The 13,022-nt window shown below is 42.4% G+C and overlaps 1 protein-coding gene across 14 annotated transcripts in view; it reads left to right on the forward strand.

Annotated features, from left to right (window-relative positions):
- Nucleotides 1-13,022, forward strand: part of NRF1 (nuclear respiratory factor 1) — a 135,708-nt gene that overhangs the window by 109,157 nt on the left and 13,529 nt on the right. The window contains exon 15 of one of the 14 annotated variants that reach the window (XM_041727635.1): nt 8,807-8,894. The exons of the other annotated variants lie outside the window; for them this stretch is intronic. Coding sequence (XP_041583569.1) covers nt 8,807-8,862 — 56 coding nt within the window. The 3' untranslated portion in view covers nt 8,863-8,894. The remainder of the gene's footprint in view (nt 1-8,806; nt 8,895-13,022) is intronic. 14 annotated transcript variants of the gene reach the window in all.

Genomic DNA, 13,022 nt, shown 5'->3' on the forward strand with positions numbered 1-13,022 from the left:
TTTCTCCTGTTGTACAGTCTTGCCTCTTTTGTCAAAGATTAATTGACTATATAACCATGGGTTTGTTTCTGGGCTTTCTGTCCTGTTCCATTGATCTTTGTATCTGTTTTTGTGCCAGTACCATATTGTTCTGATTACTGTAGCTTTGTAGTATAACTTGACATCTGGAATTGGGATACCTCCAGCTTTGTTTTTCTCTTTCAAGATTGTTTTGGCTTTTCAGGGGTCTTTCGTGGTTCCATACAAATTTTAGGATTAGCCTAGTTCTGTGAAAAATGCCTTTAATATTTTTATGCATAATTCTTAAATAGACTGTACAAGGTCTTTTGTGTGGATTTTCTATTTCCATTCATCTATTTGTTTTGTTCTTTATACTATAATATTTTATTGTGGTATTATTATTAGCAGTTAGTGAAAGGCCTATCTCCAAATTTGGAAAAAATTCAATCAAAATTCCAAAAAGATTTGTGGGGGGAGTGACCTTTACAGTGATTTTAAAGTTCATCCAGAAGAATTAAGCCTTTTTTTCCCTTAATTTTACTTCCAGTGTAATTAACATATAGTGTTAAAGCCTTATTTTAATTTAACTAATTTAAGTGTTCTCCTCTCCTTCTGCCCCATAGGGCAGGGGAAGTGGGGAGTATTCATTATCACAGAGATGGACCAGGAGTGGGAAGCAAGTGCTCTTAATACTGCCCCAGTGAATTGAATGAAACACTAATTGTTGCTAGAGGAGACACTGTCCCTGTAGTTAGACCAAAACAGGTGCATCTTTCTAGATTAAGAAATTGTGGCTGTCCTTTCTGTTGATGAAGAATTCTATAGAGGCTCAATTCTTATCCTTTGAAATTTTAATTTCCCGTTTTTCCCTCAATTTTAATTTTATTTTTGTGAGGGTGAGGCACAGCCCCCCTTCCAGAGTACTCCGAGCTAGGAATCTGCATTCTTTCCCACTTTTGATCTTGCATTCTGTCTGTCAATTCCATTGTCTTATTAATTTTATTTATTTATAAACATTTATATAGTGCTTGCTATGTGGAAGCCCTCTGCTAAGAATTTTATGTGCATGGACTTACTTAAGACTCAGAATAATCCTATGAGGTAAACACTGTTACCCCATTTAACATATGGGGGAACTGAGACATAGAGTTTCAGTAACTTGGCCAGGTTCACACAGAGAGTAGCAGAAGTAGAATTTGAATTCAGGCAGTTGGGTTCTGCACCAATCAGCTATGCTGCCTCCCTTTGATGTGACTCCACAAATACAGAGTGATGACATCTCCCAGCATCCAACAAATAAGTTTGGGAATGTCAGGCCTTTCTCCCCATCCCTGCTAGAAGCCACTTGCCTTTGTCGAGCTTGGCCACAGTGCCCTCCTCTGCTCCAGCTGTCCCTGATGGCTGTAGGGGGCCTGTGGTGGTTTCTGATGTCAAGTGCTCCTCTGTCCAGCAGCCCTCCTCTCTGCAGGCATGCACTTCCCTTTGCTAACCTGGGGGAGCCCATAGGTCTGTGTTTCTCCAGGTGCAGAAATTATAGAACCATTCAATGATCAGCTATCACATTCAGTGAGCAGATCACTTTGTAATTAGTGAACATGTCTTCTTCATTTGATTGAGGAGGGGGTGGGTGTCGTTTAGAACCGAGGACATTGTTTGGGGGCAGGGAGTAGATGATGTTCCCAAGGAAGTAAGCCCAGCTTATGAGTTGTTTCCTCACCCCCGAAAGCTTCTTTCTAAGCCCTTCTGCCACCATTCATTTATGCCAGAGCTCTTTCAGCATTCCCCCCTTTCTCTAGGGAAGTAGGAACCGAGGTGGTAGAAAGGGCTCTGGGGAATGCACATTTCTGCCCAGAGCTAGTTGGTGGCTAATTTGTTTCCCCTGCTCCTGACTGTGCCTTTCCTTTGGCTCTGCCTCTAGCCCTTGATTGGGTCACGCCAGAGAGTTTAGAAAATGCATCTTTCTCCACTACCTGCGCTCTCCTGACTGAGACCTGGGGCCAGCTACTTTCCTCCTGCCCTGGATGGGGAGAAGTGGACTAGAGGGCTGGAACTATTTAAAAATTAAAGCTGATTACAAGGCATTAACATTATACTCACAGAAAGAGCAACCCTTCTCATTTCTCTGCCATGCAATATGTCCCTCTTTGTTCTGACAAAGCAGCAGTCCCGCTGCCTAAGGGTCCCCCGTAAGACTCATCAACATAAACTTCCTACAACTAGAAGACCCCACTCAATCTTGCTACACTGTAAAACAAGTGTGCATTTTACTACCCATTTCAACTGCCAAATCAAGCTAAATCAGTTTTTAATTCCTTTAGAAAAAAAAATTCTCTTCATACTGAACATGTTTTCACCTTTCACCTGGCTACTTTTCTTTGACCCTATTCAAAACTTTAAAAAATAAGTGTATTTCTCCAGTGTAATTTAATCTTAACTATGCTCATTGGAATACTTTTTTAAAAATTTTTTGATCTTTTTATAGCAAGAGGGATAAAAGAGTAGATGGATGAGTACAGAAACATGAAGTTCAGATAAGAGAGCAGGATTCCTGGGTGGGGTTTTTGCATGAGAGATTGGAACACACATTCCTATTCCGCAAGGCCTCCCAAGTGAGACAGGACAGCAGAAAGTTCTGTTCTGTACCTATTATAAAGAGGTAAGTGCAGCTGGATCTGAAGGAGGCAGCATGTGTGCTTTAATTCTCTGTGGAAACCCACTTTATATGTATTATAAGGACATTAGGGCATCCTTAACCTGGGGTCTTGGACCATGAGAAATTCTATGTAAATTTTTTATAGTTTTCTGGGATCCATAGCTTTGATCATATGTGCAAATAGAGAACCCCTCCCCCCCCACCCCACCCGGCCTCTGGCGAAAGGATTAAGAGCTTCTGCCATAGAAAGTGGTGGCCAGGGTCATTCAACTTTGTGGATATCTGGTCTAGTGCTGAGAGTAAGAGGGGCAACAGAGATGGGAAGGTCTGCCGGCCTAGCTGCTTACTCTAAAAGCTGCACTACCAAGCTCTCTGATCTTGAGCAAGCAAATTAACCTCTCTAAGCCTTAACTATAAAATTAGGCTAATGGTAGTTTCATGCTCATGAGGTCAGTGTGAGAAGTAAACAAAATGATTCCTGTAGAGTGCTTAGCATAGTGCTTGGCGCGTACACTATAAACATAAAACTATCATTAGCTGTCCACATCAGTTTCATCTCCCAGAATTTCATCATTCCCCAGAATATGTTCAGTTGTAATTCAGAATGCAAAATACTATTGTGTTTTCCTGTCTTTAGGACAGATCCACATGCTTACCTTATACAGTTGAAGAATTTATGCTCCAGAGGTAAATGCTGCAGAAATGGGAGATCATAAGCTCTTTCTGGGTGGCCTTGAGTGAAGGAAATTGAAGGGTTTTTGATTGAAGGTGACATTGTTTAACAGCTCATGGATTTGGTTATATCACTGTCCTTGGGCAATGGCTGCTGTTCTTTACCAGCTCCTAGTTTGCTGTGGTTGATGTGGCTGGCCTCTGTTACTCCTAAGGGCACAATCTCTTGTCACATCTTACAGCTGCATTATATTTCCATCTCCATTATGAAGGATTTTTTTCACTTTTTTCCTTATTCTCACTACCATCATCATCCATTATTACTCATTAAGTGTCCTTCTCTTCCAGCTCTTTAAAAAATAAGAGGTAAAATGCCTGTCCTCATCTTGATAAACTATAGAATACATCTCTCATCCTCCCTTTATCTATGCTCCTCATTCTCTGGACACATTAGTAAATGGACTTGTTCTCAAAAGAGTCAATGGAGATGTAAGTATTCAATTAATTTAGAGGATGCCTGGGTGGCTTAGCCGTTGGGCCTCTGCCTTTGGCCCAGGGTGTGATCCTGTGGTCCCGGGATCGAGTTCCGCATCAAGCTCCCTGCATAGAACCTGCTTCTCCCTCCACATCTGTCTCTGCCTCTCTCTTTCTGTTTCTCTCATGAATAAATAAATAAAATCTTTTTTTTTTTAATTTTTAAATTAATTTCGAAGATATGTCAGTGTTGCTCCTCCAAAAAGGTGCTGGTAGGGGTGCCAGGGTGGTTCAGTCATTTAAGCAGCTGCCTTCAGCTCTGGTCATGATCTCTGGGTCCTAGGATCGAGCCCTTCAACAGGCTCCCTGCTCAGTGGGGAGTCTGCTTCTCCCTCTGCCTCTGCGCAACCCCCCCTTGTGCTCTCTCTTTCTATCTCTCAAATAAATAAATAAAATCTCTTTTAAAAAGTGCTGGCATGCTATTCTACTATGCACTAAATCACTTTTTGCCTCGCTATTTTAATTAAAGTTTAAACAAAGATATTAAGTTTTATTGTAAAGGTACATTTTCAGTCACCATAAAATGCAATAATAGCTTTGAAATGAGCTGTTACATTTTTTGCTACTATATTATTTGTCCCTTTAATCCAAAGATAGTGAGTTCAGTACCTCCTGGACTTGAAGTAGGCAAACAGTTTTATATGAGCTAGGAGTCCTAGGCTATAAGCCTCCCATCCTGAAAGTCCCCAAAGAGCAGTACCTTTGGCAGCTATGGGCTTTTAGACTACCCTTCTGTAGAGTAAATGACTCTTTTTTTTCCACTGACAGGAAGACCAGAAGGGAAGCTCAGATACTAGAATGGCCTCAGTCAGACCAAGCTGAGGTCTTACCTATTCTGTCATAAAAAGCAAATGAAGATTTATGTGCCGTACAGCTTTTTTCCCTTTAGAATCTTAGGTCTTTTTTATTTTTATGTACTTTAAAAAAAATTTTTTTTTAAGATTTTATTTATTCATGAGAGACAGAGACACAGGAAGAAGGAGAAGCAGGCTCCATGCAGGGGGCCCAATATGGGACTCAATCCTGGGACTCCAGGATCACGCCCTGGGCCGAAGGCAGATGCTCAACCACTGAGCCACCCAGGCATCCCAAAATATTTTATTTTTAAGCAATCTCTACACCCAGCATGGGGCTTGAACTCACAACCCCGAGATCAAGAGTAGCATGCTCTACTGACTGAGCCAGCTGGGTGCCCCTGGTATTATAGGTCTTTTTTAAATAGAGGGGATGGTAGAGCATATTCACAAACCTGGAAAGATTACTTCTTAGAAGGAATCAGATGAGGATAGCTCAGAAAAAAAGAGGGCTGAGTACAGGAAGGCCTGTAGCTGGGGAACTGCAGCAGCCCTGCGGCCAGCACCCAGGGCACAGAAGCTTCATGTGGACAATCTGTGGACAGATGTGGACAACACACTTTCTTTGCAGACAGCATTTCCCTATTTAAGTCAGGTAACTCTTTTCTTAAAATGCATAGTTTTCATTCTGGAAAACATGTTGATAGATGTCTTACCAGGAAAATAACTCATTATTGCTCTATTTTTGCTTTTTGATTATGAGCATTGACCATCATTATTTAGGACCTTCATCATTTTCTTTTCTTTCTCCTTTCTTTCCTTTTCTGTTTTAACTGCTTTGGCCGCCACCATCACTTTAACGCCCCTTGCCAGTGACTAAGCAAGATCTCTGCATTATTCTACTTCACCCAGTAAAGCGGATAGAACAGAGCTTATAAGGCGCTATTTTGCAGGGGCAGCTAAAGCTGGGACTTGCCTACTCAGCAACTAAATGGTGAAACTGGAAACCAAACCCAAGTTCTCCAGTACTCTCTACTGCCCGATGTGGTTCCCTTCCTTCCTCTTCAGTCCTTCTTGCCAACCAAGGAGGTCAAGGAGATATAAAACAAGTGAAAACCATTGTCTTTATTATTCATCTGATTCAACTGTTCCTTTGTGTGGGTCACTGTTCTGCAGAATTGTTCTAAGGAGTGGTTATAGCCATATTTTACTCACTTTAGAAGCCAGAGTCATGGGTAGCCTGGGTGACCTAGTGGTTTAGCGCCGCCTTCAACCCAGGGCCTGATCCTGGAGACCCAGGATCAAGTCCCACATTGGGCTCCCTGCACGGAGCCTGCTTCTCCCTCTGCCTGTGTCTCTGCCTCTCTCTCTCTCTCTCTCTCTCTCTCTCTCTCATGAATGAAGAAATAAAATCTTAAAAAAAAAAAAAAAAGAAGCCAGTGTCATGATAACTCTTAGCAGAGACAAATAAATAAATGGCATCAAAACCTAAGATCTACAGGTGTACTGTCTAATACAGTAGTTACAATTGTGGCTGTTTGAATTTAAATGTAAGTTCATTAAAATTAAGTTAAATAAAAAATGTAGTTCTTCAGTCACAGCTACATTTCAAGTACTCAAAAGCCATGTGTGGCCTGAGATACCGAATTTTTTATTCTAATTTATTCACATTTAAATGCAAATAGGCATGGGGCTCCTGGGTGGCTCAGTCTGTTAAGTCTCTGCCTTTGGCTCAGGTCATGATCCTGAGGTCCTGGTAGTACCACATTGGGCTCCCTGCTCAGCAGGAAGTCTGATTCTCCCTCTCCCTCTGTCTCTCCCCCCACTCCTGTGAGCTCATCTGCATGTACACACTCTCTCTCAAATAAATAAATAAATAAATAAATAAATAAATAAATAAATAAATAAAATCTTTAAAAATTTTTAATGTAAATAGCCACTTGTAGTTAGTAGCTACAATAACAAACTGCACAGAAAACATTTTCATCATTGCAGGAAGTTGTATTGGTTAGCACTAATCCAAAGGCTATAGCAGAAATACTATTCTCTTCTGGCAAGTTGTATCCCTTCTGCACAGGGAAGGACAACACCAGTACTTCATGAGCCTTGCCTCCCAGTGACCTCACCTCATAGACAGCATGGCTTTGCTTAAAAAACAAAGCACTACCATGTGACTGCAGTAATCCGCAACCAGTAAACAGCTGGGCAGGAGGGTTGCAAGAAGAACTGGCCTATTTTTGTGCACTGCAGAGTCCTGAGCAGGAAAACCGGAGACAAGAGGCAATGGAGGGGTGCCTGGGTGGCTCAGTTAGTTAAGCGTCTGCCTTCAGTTCAGGTCATGATCTCAGGGCCCTGGGATAGAGCCCCAAGTCAGTTCCCTGCTCAATGGGGAGTCTGTTTCTCCCTCTAGCTCTGCCCCTCCTCCTGTTCATCCTCTTTCTCTTTCTCTCTCTCAAATAAATAAAATCTTTAAAAAAGAAGGGGAGGGAACACCTGAGTGGCCCATTGGTTGAGCATCTGCCTTCAGCTCAGGGCATGATCTTGAAGTCCTGGGATCAAGTCCTGCATCAGGCTCTCCCTGGGGAGCCTGCTTCTTCCTCTGCCTATGTCTCTGCCTCTCTCTGTGTGTCTCTCATGAATACATAAAATCTAAAAAAAAAAAAAAAAAAAAAAGGCAATGGAGACACCTAGACCCACCCCCTAGTCTCTTTATGCACGACCTAGGCCCCTTACACATTTCCACCCAGATGCCTTAAAAGTGCAGATTTCTCTTCTTGACTACAGGCATCTTGAGGCTAGGTGCTTTAATGATTTATAATGACCCCAAAAAGGATAAAATATCCAGAGCCCAGTGGGTCACAAGGCTGAAAGAATTCATTACTATTGGATAAACTCCAGACTTTACAATGAAAACATGACTGCTTCTGAGATAAGAACATAGAGGTGTATACTGGGGCTCTCAATTCTAGAATCCTCAGATTCACAGTTTTCTGCCCCATATGTGTTACTTCCTAGCCCTTTTATAGCACTGAAGCTTGTCCTCCTTCCCAACTCCCTTCCTAGTTACCTCCTAAAATCCAAAATGCCTTCCGGAATAGCTCCCCGCTCTTGCCCATTCAGGGAGATATGTCGATCACACTAATTTTAGGGGCCAGCAGATAGCACATAATATTTAGTACCACTCTCTTTAGTGCCTGGAGCATTGTAAGTATGCCATAACTGTTAACTACTATTACTACTACTGTTGTTATTAAACACACTGAATGGGAAGGAAATTAATCTGCAGAGGGTTCGATCTTATCTCCTCTGGGACACATTCTTAGGATCTGGTCCAGTAAGCCTTCATTTGGAGGGAGCAGGGAATGGATGTCATGCTGAGAATCCCTGCTTTAGAAAGCCTCTGTTACTGATAAAACATATTGTGTCCCTCAGGCATGCTAGAGAAACAAAAGTAAGATTCAGTAATCCAGAATGACCAAGTCTTTCCTGTCACTCATCAGACATAGCCCCCACAGCTGGAGGGGTTTCTAATTATCAAGGTTCTCTGTTGCCATTGTCTCCCGTAATAATGCTGACCTGTGGATACCTCCAGAAGGACCAGCCTGTGTCTTGAAAGAGTGTGATGTTTAGATTCATCTTTCTCCTTGCAGAGTTGGTTAGTCCAACTTCAGGCATTCATCATTTATCAATTATACACCAGAAATTGCTTAAGTATTACTCTGCTACTTGAAAACTTAAAGACTGCAGAAAGGGAGAGCCTTTACAATGAAATGACAGACCACTACACACTGGTCTCTATTCTTAGTGTTCATCTGAGCCATGGCCATGTCCTTCTGAGGTAGTTTTTAGGTACTTTCCATATTAAAAGCTGAATGTCTCCAGAGTTGGCCCCTCAGGTCCCCAGAGGGAATTAGCAATCCAGGTTGGCATGCCTTCACTACTCCTCCATCTGATGGTGTCAGGTATTCTCAGCTTGGGGAACTTGGTGAGCCAGGGACATTCTGGTCAAAGGACTCAGGCCAGAGCTTCAGAGCAGAGATTCCCAAGAAGCAGTGCCTGCCACTTGGTAGATGGACTGACCAGTCTCGTCTCCATCCCCAATGTCATGAGGGCCAAGTTACATGTTTCCTTATCTCATTCTCCTTCCCTTTAGGTCCCCACATCTTTCTGAGTCTTTGTATTCGAAAGACAGATTCTGGTCTTAGATGATTCCAGCAGAATCTTGGTGCCTGTCATTGCAGGTAATATTCTGTAAAGGGAATTTTTTTTTTTTTTGGCATACCAAATCCGGAGCCATAATTGGACAACTTTAATTGGAGTCATTTCTATTTAATATAATACATAGATGAAAAAGTAGGTTTTAATTGAGCATGTAAAAAGTGGATTAATCACTGTTCACACAAGAGCGAGACTATCATTGACAGGAAAAACTCGAACAGAACGAAGTCTTTAAGGTCCATGTGGAAAGTAGACTTTCCTTTTTTTATTTACACTTCTTCCATTAGGATTTTGAAGGAATGTCAGCACACTGTTATTAACTCTGATAGCTTGTACATTGCAGCCAGTATGGTTTAGGGCCCTCTGGCTCTCAGATTACCTGTGTAAATACAGGGATTCACTTCCCAGCTCTACCATTTGCTTAATAAAGAGCAAATGTGCAGAACCCAGCAGCAGCAGCAGCCTGGCAGAGCCGTAATCTGAACAGGATAAACACGCTTCCTTTTTGTATGATGCTTTCTCCCTATCCTCCTGCCAAGAGCAGGATATCAAATGAAGGGGAGGTTGTGGTTGGAGTCAGTAAAGTGAATGTCTAAGTGGCACCTGCTCCATTCAACAGATCTGCTTTCCCGGGGCCTCCCACTGCACATCTGCTCCTGACAAAGCCTCTTTTCTCCTCCTGTTGGTCAGACTGAGAGCAGAGACCCAGCAAGGAGACATATTGGTTTTGCTTTGTCAGCACAATTGCCTGTGACATTATAATTACACCAAATCTTCATTATTAGAAAGGCCCCAATTTAGAGATTTTCAGAGGCTAAATGGGGTTTTCGAAGTGAAATTGATAAACACATCTTTTCCGTTGTAAAGCTGGCAATTGGATCTGAAAATCACTGAAGGGGTCTAAATCTGGAAACTGAGACACTGTTCTGAGTGAGACAAACCCTGCTATCAGATCGGCTGACGGAGCCGGCGTCCAGCAGTTCTTCGGCTTTTGTCCTGCCCAGCCTTTCCGTACTGCTCGTAGTCCTATACTGTAGAGCTATACTATATTGTTCTCAAATGTTGAAGTTTCTCACCTGGGGACTCTGCGGGGGGCCGGGAGGGAGGTGTTAAAATAAGTTGATGGGGTAGAGCAGCAAAAGGGGGAAAAAAAAAAACAATGACATAAATAAGGGAAATGTGAGGAAAACATATTTTAGGTGAATGCAGAGCATCCAGTTTCAGATTGAGTTTCTAGGTAACAAAGGCAACTCTTATCATGTTCTACAGTGTGTGTACAATTGAAGCATGTTTATGATGTGGAGTTGGCTCACTGGAAACTCTGGGAAGGTTTTAGAGCTGCACTGACTATTTAAACTTTAAATAAAGTCAAAGATTGAGTTCCTCAGTCCTATTGGCCACATTTCACGTGCTCTATAGCTGCTGGGTACATATTGGCCAGCGCACAAATAGAACGTGGCTATCCTTACAGTGAGTTCTGGTGGACAGCACTGTTAGAGATTAGTCTGAACCTTTTGAAATGTCTTGACCACTTTAGCCAGTCTTGGAGTTTCTGTTTCAGCTTTGTGGGAAGTGAAAAAGGGAATTTGCTTGGATGTTTTTGGAACAACTCCTTCCAGCTGTATTATTTAGAACGTGATCTTTATCTTCCCACCTTAAACAATTGTTTTCCTCCAAGAATCTCAAGTCCTTTCCCCATCCCTCACACACACTCAAAATAATAGTAATGAGTTATAACCATGAGAAAGGGCTTTAATCTTAGGAAGGTCCATTTTCGGCTGGCCTACTCCCTGGTCTATCCTTCCGTAAGCTTTCACGGCCTTGCTGTTTGACTAACAAGAGGGCCAAGAATATGTATATGAATTCTTCATTTTGTGCACCATGTGGAGTAGGGTAGACCACTGAGCTGGTGGTGCCTTCCATTTTTAGCAACTCTGGGGACCAAGGGCCAGATCTTGAATCTTGCTTTTTCTCTGTACCGGCCTCTGGTAGCCACTGCATGGTCGCTTTGACTCCTGTGAGGAAACCTATATGAAATAACAAAACGAACTCAAATTTAGATCTTGTCCTTTTTTCTCCAGAACTTAAATCATGTAAATATAACATTCCTCACAGCAGCCCTTTGAGACAGAGTAGTTGTCCATTTTATAAATGTAAAATATAGTCCACTCTCAGGTGCCACATACAGATTATCTGTCATGCAGATTAGTCATGACACATTTTAAATCCTTGGACAGTTTCTTTCAACAAGCTAGCATAAGCCCAGACCATCTCCTCCACCCCTCACCCAGCTGCTGGGTACTTAGGGAATACAAATTAGTTTTCATATTAGCTTAAAGGAGACATTATTAGGAAAGTAAGTCTGCTACAAGAAAAGCACATCATAAATTCCAGTTTAGAAGGGGAGGTATCCGAGAAGTGGCCCACCCTCCCTTCAACACAACTAAGAGCTGACTGTAAGATCTGCTTTTACCAATATGCACACCTTTAGCACTCAGTGTGCTGGCATGTTGACCGAAGGGTTTATAAAACCCTCCATGGGAGATTGTCAAGAGATGGTTTTTGCACCCCGGACACCAGGGCATACAGGGGAGGCAGTTTCCTGTTCGTTCCTCTGTACAACATTCTCGTGGCTCATCTTGCTCAGTGCTTTTTGAAAGTTTTGTGTTGTTAGGGGTGCCTGGGTGGCTCAGTCAGTTGAGCATCTGCCTTCGGTTCAGGTCCTGATCCCAGGGCCCTGGGATCCAGCCCCTCATCTGGCTTGCTGCTCGGTGGGGAATCTGCTTCTCCTTCTCCCTCTGCCTGCTACTCCCCCTGCTTGTGCGCGCTGTCTCTCCTCTGTATTAAATAAATAAAATCTTAATAATAACAGTGCTCATTATATCACATGTGCTCCTTAATGCCTATCATCCAGTTACCCTACCCCCCCCCCTTCTTTTATTTAAAAATGTTAACGCTTTAGGGACACCTGGCTGGCTCAGTCGGTAGAGCATATGACTCTTGATCTCAGGGTTAGAAGTTTGAGCACCCCCCCCCCAAAAAAAAAGAAATTCGAGCCCCATGTTGGGTATAGAGATTACTTAAAAATAAAATCTTAAAAAAAAAAAAAATCAATCCTTTACATATTGCTCATACTCTGTCTACTGGTGCATAGACTTTAGGGACCTTGAGTGTCTTCCTTCCTCCCAGTGATTTCTTCTGCATTTTCCTAGGTATCTCCTGCCCTTCTCTGTACAGTCAAATCACATGTCCTCCTGAGCATAAACATGTCCCACAAACTTTAGCTGAACACTTTTCTCTCCTGCCATTTTCAGTTTAAAGCCCTATTGGGCAGATCAGCAGGCCTTGGAGTTAGCTTGTTCAACCCCACATTGGGAGCTCAGCCTGTGGGGTAATATACCACAGTGGTTCGTTTTGAAGCACAAAACCCTGACTTCATTGATGTTACTGGACACTCCAGTAATTTCAAAAGCAAACTGTGAAATTGTATCTCCAAAATATGTTTTGAAGTAAACTTATTAATAAAGGAAAAATGAATTCATTTTTAACATTTGGTTTGTGGGATGTGGGCAAGAGAAATTGCCTGGTGGTCTGAAAAATCAGGCAAAGGACAGAATTTCTGCTATGAAAGTTATCACGGGAAGTGGTTTCTCCAAGACAGGGTTGACATCGTCTAGCAAGGGGGAAGAAAATCTTGTATGCCAAGAAGTGCCTGTTACACCAAGGCACCTAGGAGGCTGCTATCGGCTTCATGAGAATACTCAGTACGCCAGGTATAATACATATTTTCATCCATAAATCTCACAAATTCACCCAAAAGCCAGGGACTTAGAAAACACGGGAAAAAAAGATTAAATGTCCCAGAAGCAGCTAATATAACAGAATGACTGGGAGAGAAATACTTTTCTCTGTTTCCTCCTTGTTTTAGCATCAGGAGGGTTCCCTGGATCTCCTTGTCATTTGATATTGACATTCTTTTCATGACCTTCCCCTTCTTGCCCTGTGATTGTCCTCTTTCCAACTGGTCCTTGTTTGTTATTCTCGGCCTCTATCTGCCACCCGCCTACTGGACTAGCTTCTTTCCCTGAGTTCCTTTCATGTTCTCCCATCTCTACACCAGTACATACCATGCCTAGTTTTCTTCCTTTAAT

The sequence above is a fragment of the Vulpes lagopus genome, chromosome 13 (genome assembly GCF_018345385.1).
Source record: "Vulpes lagopus strain Blue_001 chromosome 13, ASM1834538v1, whole genome shotgun sequence".
Taxonomy (NCBI): Eukaryota; Metazoa; Chordata; class Mammalia; order Carnivora; family Canidae; genus Vulpes; species Vulpes lagopus.